This window comes from Adiantum capillus-veneris, chromosome 26, assembly GCF_014529385.1.
Source record: "Adiantum capillus-veneris isolate H3 chromosome 26, ASM1452938v2, whole genome shotgun sequence".
Taxonomy (NCBI): Eukaryota; Viridiplantae; Streptophyta; class Polypodiopsida; order Polypodiales; family Pteridaceae; genus Adiantum; species Adiantum capillus-veneris.
In genome coordinates, this window is record NC_140956.1 from 84,943,740 (window position 1) to 84,950,263 (window position 6,524).

Genomic DNA, 6,524 nt, shown 5'->3' on the forward strand with positions numbered 1-6,524 from the left:
CCGTTACCTGTAGTCACTACTACGAGATGAAGAGAGAGAGAGAGAGAGAGAGAGAGAGAGAGAGAGAGACTAATTATCCATTAGAGTAGAATAGAAGTTTGTATATTGAAATGGGCTACAAATCAAATAGATAGATAGGGAGAAAGGCAAGAGAGAAAATTAGAGTGGAATAGAAGTTTGGAAATTGAAATAAGCTACATATCAAATAGATAGACATGGAGAAAGGACGCCATTGTCTATGGGCAAGAGAGAAAGGAATCAAGCACCTCTCTCTCTCTCTCTCTCTCTCTCTCTCTCTCTCTCAAAATGTAGGGCTTACGTAGATAGTGGTTGCATGTCTAAGCATCGACGGAGGTGGTGCCACCATCGAAGGTCGTACCGTTGTACCATTTGCATGTACGTACACGCACGCACACATACAAAGATGTTAAGTAGGAGCAAGAGGTTTGAGGGTAAGAACGGCCATGCCACCGCCGAAGGCGACGCCGTTTTACTAATCAATAGTAAAAACTTTCAATGGGTCCTTGGCGAGGTGTTTTGTGTGGGCATTGATTTAAGTCCCTCAAAAGTGAGCGCAACTATGGTAATATGCAATACTATATGTATAAAATGCCTATTTTTAGGTGTCAAAATTTGCATAAACTATCAAAAGTGGATACACCTGTTCTTGCACATGGCCTCTAATAGCACATCACCATTGTACTCAATGGCAAGGAGCTTTCATTGCTTTAATGAGATCTCTCTTTTTGCCACCATAGCAATGAAAGGGAGATGTGGTTAAGAAAAGGGGAGGCTTCGGCCTCTATCAAGGGTTAAAATTGCATGGTGCTCTTATCCTAAAAGAGGTGGACTTTCCTAATTTTTCTTGCATGATCTCCCCTATCATGCAAGGAAAAAGTAAGGTTGCCCTTCAACACCCTTAGGAGACCCCCACATGGGAAGGGGGTAACTTTTTTTTTGAGTTACCCCCTCCCCGCTCCACTAACTGCACCTAATCTTTTGAGGTGCAGTTGCAAAATAGTGTTTTTACCCACTCACCCTCTGCCACAGTGTGAGCGTTAGGCCAATCACATCAAATTCATCACATCGCCTTTTGTTCTACGATTACCCCCTCCATGTGAGAGGTACCTTGATGAGTAGTTTACTATTGAGGGAGAGGGGTGGTAGAAACAATTATTATATGTACACATTTTAAGAAGCATCCATTCAAATTCTCGATGTACGTTTAAGCAAGGCTTAAATCATGCTTGCTTAGTGATGGGCTATTTAGTGCTCGTTTTAGAGGTTGGAAACATTCTTTTCCCTCTATTTTTTTAGTGTTGTTTCTTACATTCTTAGCATAAGAAGTTGCTTCATTTGGCGAGTGTCGCCTCCAACGTTCGGGAACACACTGATGGAGAGAGAGAGAGAGAGGCGGCGAAACCGTCGGTTATATTAGTGCTAAAATATAATCTTTTTTCATGAATCTAAAAGATGCACGAGTTTTATAGGAATGTGTCGTAAACCATTTTTTGTCGGGTGGTTTTTTAAGGCAAAGCAATTAGACACTAGGGATTTTTTGGCAAGATTAAGCTACTATCCTAGATTAATAGCTTTGATGCCCTCTAATAGTACCCTTTAAAACTATAGGAGACTCTAAGAAAAATACATTTTTCCTTAACCGAAGAAAATATGGGCAAGCTTGAAATTCTCCCGGGTTTTAGGTCAAAATTTAAAGCTTTTGTTGGTAATTACACTAAAATTTGTGAAAAGTTCCCGGTTTTCTTCAAGGCAAGCTCAAAATCTGATCGGGATTTTAGGATTTCAGCCAGTTAAAATACATTGGACCCCGGTTTTTTTATAACACTGCTCTAACATACATGAACACATGGAACACCTAAAAGGATGTCCAATACATAGTCTCTCTTGCAGTGCTTGATCAATACTAAAAACATTTGTTGTCCAAATCCAACTTTCAAGCCACTTATTGTCAGAAAAATGAGAACTTTCAAGCCACTTATTGTGAAAAATAAGAAAATAAGTGAGTTCAAAAACTTTGAACACATTAAAAATTTAACCTCTTCTATTTTGAGCTTTATATCATCACAATTTACTAGAGATATTAAATGATAATTTTTTTGTTGTAAAACATATATAATGACAGATATTAGGACTAACCATGCGTTCAAAAATGATAGGATTAGATTGAAACAAAATGTTTCGATGATTGGCAATGTTTGGGGAAAATGTGGCTGAGCTTAATATCGTAAAAATAGAGCTAATTTTGTAAAATTTCCTCTTGGCAAATTCAAGAAAAGGAATTTTGTATGTTTGGAAAATTGATTTTTCCGGGACAGTGATGATTGGTCTAGTGAGGGCTTGCCTTTTGTCCTTGGCCTTTGATAATATCTCATATAATTATATTCTCATGGCACTATTTGTAAAACGACAATGGACAGTTAAATTATGGCACATTGGTCTGCAACAGAGCTTGCATATGTACTTTACATAATTTATGGATGCATGTCTGAAGGGCTTTTTACAAAGAAGACACTCTTGCTTGTGTAGGGCAGTCAGTGTTTTGAATACCCTTCCTTGAGAGAGAGCTTTTTGTGTGGCTTGCCCTTCATGGAAGCTAAAGCTTCATCCCAACTAGGGTTGAGTTTTGATACGCAATCTTGCCCATATGATTTGTAGGATTTTATGATAATTTTTTTTGGGGCTGTTCGGGTATATAATATATTACATGCATCTACTAACATAATAAGGCGGAGGTTGTAACCCTTTACACATGTCTCTATCTGCGAGATGAAGGCTAAATGCCAAAAGTGAGAGAAGCACGCGATAAAGAGGGGGAGCGAACGAGAGAGAGAGAGAGGGGGGGGGGGGGGGGGGGGGGGGGGGGGGGGGGGGGCGCGTACTCGTATATAATATGAATGTGTATATGAAGGAGTCGGATTCGGGCCAAGTGTTGGAGAAAACCTAGGTTTAGTGTTATCTCACCTACAAAATTTGTGATTTATGTCTAAATTTTCAATTTTGTAGATGAGATAGCCTTTAAAATTTAAAGAAATTAAGTGTAAAAATCAATCAATATAACTCTGAAATTTCTCATATAGAGGGTTCTTAAGTTTTGGGAAAAAAAGTCTTTTTTCGTCTTTCTTTATTGGCCAAAATACCCCTCTAATTTGTGGAAATTCCCACAATACTCCTCAAATTTCAAAAATTCCCAAAATACCCTTGCATCTATTTTGGTTGGATTGTTCAAGATTTTCTAAACTTTATTATGTTTTGGCAATTAAGATCCGTTTCTGAGTGCTTAGCATGTAAATTATCCAAATTACCTCGCAAAAGAAGGCAATTAGGTCTATAAATAACGAAGCAATTCATCTCCAAAGCCTACATAAGTGACTCAATTTCTAGTTTGAGCATCTTGTATTGATAGACAATCAATCTTCTTATTAAAAGTTACAAATTTTTTAATCCTTGGAGAAAATTTATCTCACAACCAGGGGTGTCTTGGGAATTTTGGAAAATTTGAAGGGCATTTTTGGGAATTTATGACAAAATATTGGGGGAATTTTTGAAATTTGAGGGGTATTTTGGGAATTTCCACAAAGTAGAGCGGTATTTCGGTAATTTTCCCTTCTTTATTTATGAGCATGGGCCATGGGGTCTTTTTCTTTGGGGGTACGCTGCCCTAAAGGAGGACTCCAAGTCTCTCTCTCTCTCTCTCTCTCTCTCTCTCTCTCTTTCTTCACACACACACAACATAATTGACACTCCTTGGCGATTCTACTTTATAGACACCTAATGTCGTCGCAGGAATTTCTCCTCTTCTGCATATACTCTCTCTCTCTCTCTCTCTCTCTCTCTCTCTCTCTCTCTCTCTGGTTAGAAAACCTACAGGAATTGGTGTGAAAACCGTTCTAAAATTTCTCATTCCAAGTTTTTGGAAAAGAAAAAAGATGGCTTTTTGTTCGAGCACTGTGGACCAGGGTATGCAAAAAATCCAATAAATATGTGAGCTACCCTAACTAGCTCCATAATTAGCTTACCATTTTCCAGATTGAAGGACTTCTGAGAAGGGAGTTTGCAATGGCACCGGCCAATGCCCCTTGTGGATCACCAAAGAGTGCAGGTGGTGCTACTTCTTATGCGACCCTCCTTTTTGCCTTCTTCACACTATGGTCTTCCTTCTTGGCTTGGAAAGCTATCAAAGAGCAGCGGATTGAATTGTGGCCTATCTTTGCCACCATGGTAGCAAGCCTAGCTACGCGCCATGTCGTGAATTGCGTCTCCCCTTCTCGGCTCTTCACCAATATCTTTCTCACGTTTCTCTGCGTGACGTGCAGTGGTCTCCCTGGTATCTCTCCTCCTCCCTCCCATGTGAGTGTGTGTGTGTGAGAGAGTGAGAGAGAGAAGAAATTGGAGGTAACTTTCAAAAAATTTAGGTGGTATTAAGCTAGCTCCCTAAAGAGTAAGAGGACATGAGTTCAAGACTTTTATCTATGAGGTGACTAATTGATATTGCTGTTAGCACATTAAAAATTCTCTTCATTGTTGTCATCATCATCATCTTCTTCTTCTTCCCCTCTCTCTCTCTCTCTCTCTCAATGTATTTGTTTGCTCCATTTTGTGACAGCGGCGTGGATGACATACAAGCAATGGGAGTCAGAGGGGTGGGCCACCCTTGTTGACCATGACCTATTGGTGCACAAACCATGGCAAGGTGCCCATTATCTTCTTTGCTTTCATACAGGCTTCTGGTTATATGATGCCTTTGACCTCCTAAACTCAAGCCTCTACATCCACTGCCCGGGCATGCTCGCACATCATGTTATTGTCGTTGTTGCCTTCTCTTCAATTCTCTTGAGCGAACTTGGCTTAAGCTACCTCGTCATGTTCTTACTTTGTGAGGTACTCTCTCTCTATATATATCTATCTATCTCCCTCTTTGGTCTTCTGTATAGAAGATGCTAATACCTGTTCATTTTTATAGATTCATGCCATCTTTGCCTTTTCGCGACGCCTTTTACGCATGCTTGGTATGTATCAAAATGGGAGCTTGTTAGTCAAAATCCATTGGGGTTTGCATTGGATGGCATTCATGACGGTTAGACTACCGTTACACATAATGATTACCATCCAGCTATTTCTCAATCGGTCCAAAGTTTTACTATCAATGAGATGGCCATTGGTTCAATTGCCAATTCTGGTAGCTTGCCTCCTTGGAATAAACAGTTGGAATGTGTTCTTTGGCCTTGATCTCTACAAAGCTTTCTTGAAAGACACTATGGTGGCCAAGGAAGAATCTTTAAAGGTTGCTTAATAGAAAGGGCTAGCTAAACCTCAGCTTGAATAGCACAAAATGGGCCTTATGAGATGCATAATTCAAAGGTCATGTAAATTCTCCTCCAAGAAAAAGGCCCTTCAGATAAAGATTCGCTCTATTTCTATTGTTGCAAACTTGGTGTAGTGCAGCTTAGATTCACTCTACCAATAACCCACTTAGTACTACAAATGTTGTTGATTATGAAAAATATCGGTTATGATTTCAATGATGAAATAATTTATGGCAATGTAGCTATAGATCCTGCTAAATCTTATGAGTGCTAGCTAGCTAGCACGACTCTTGATTAATTAACCTTGACCTTAAAATTAAGGTTTAGAAAAGGTTTATTTTGGCAATGGAAATCTGTCTATGTCTATGGCGATGTGTATGTGGGTGTGTTGTAATGAGTTTCGAAATTTTTCCAAAAAGAACTCAAAAGAGGGTTGGGAACCTACCATGTCCCCGAACATTTCACAAGAGGTATTAACAACCACACTGTGATGCCTGGGTGGACAAAGCTGCATTTAATTTTGAAGACCTTGACAAAAAGCCAAATTTAATGTGGAACACCTCCAAATTTTGAAGCTGCAGTAGGCGGGTCAAATGATGTCCCAATTGGACGATTTGTGAGACATTTATGCAGTAGAAGGTTTGATATAACCAAGGTGATTATGGAAATTTTATGGGTTTGGGCACCAAGGGTTTTATCGTCACTTAGGTATTTGTAGAGCTCATTTTCACTTTTACCTTGGTGTGTGTGTGTGTGTGTGTGTGTGTGTGTGTGTGTGTGAGAGAGAGAGAGAGAGAGAGAGAGAGAGAGAGAGAGCTCTCAGCACTTATAGAGAGCAAGCTTCTACTCATTCTATCACGTTTTTCAATGAGATTGCTACCCTCGCGAGAGGGGAGGGGGGGGGGGGGGGTTAATAATTATGTGACTATCACATGAGCGCAACAGGAGGGGTCATTAAATTTAATTTTTTCTCACATTTTCATATTCTGAAGGGATTTTAGAGACCTAACTTTTGAACAGATCCTATACATGCAGTAGAGACATGTAAACTAGTCCAAGATGTGACCTAAGGGCTTAGAAAACATCTAGGGACCAATAGAATCGACAAAGAGAAAAAAAATTAAGCAAGAAGTAATAATTGCAATTATTAACTTTATGAGCAGCAGGGGAATTTTTCCCACCTACAAGGGCCTATATGAG

At 39.6% G+C, this 6,524-nt stretch overlaps 1 protein-coding gene across 1 annotated transcript; it reads left to right on the forward strand.

Moving 5' to 3' along the window:
* Positions 1-3,901: 3,901 nt before the first annotated feature.
* LOC147423762 (uncharacterized) lies at positions 3,902-5,561 on the forward strand. The gene is made up of 3 exons (XM_086502207.1): positions 3,902-4,345; positions 4,625-4,899; positions 4,982-5,561. Exons 1-3 carry the CDS (start codon positions 4,078-4,080, stop codon positions 5,309-5,311), a joined length of 873 nt encoding a protein of 290 aa, XP_086358333.1. The 5' UTR covers positions 3,902-4,077; the 3' UTR covers positions 5,312-5,561.
* The last annotated feature ends 963 nt before the right edge of the window (positions 5,562-6,524 follow it).

Excerpts from the sequence above, each read along its gene's own strand:
- LOC147423762 (XM_086502207.1), top strand. The coding sequence starts at position 4,078 with ATGGCACCGGCCAATGCCCCTTGTGGATCACCAAAGAGTGCAGGTGGT. Across the intron at positions 4,346-4,624 it reads GACGTGCAGTGGTCTCCCTG|CGGCGTGGATGACATACAAG; the intron begins GTATCTCTCCTC and ends ATTTTGTGACAG. Across the intron at positions 4,900-4,981 it reads TCATGTTCTTACTTTGTGAG|ATTCATGCCATCTTTGCCTT; the intron begins GTACTCTCTCTC and ends TCATTTTTATAG.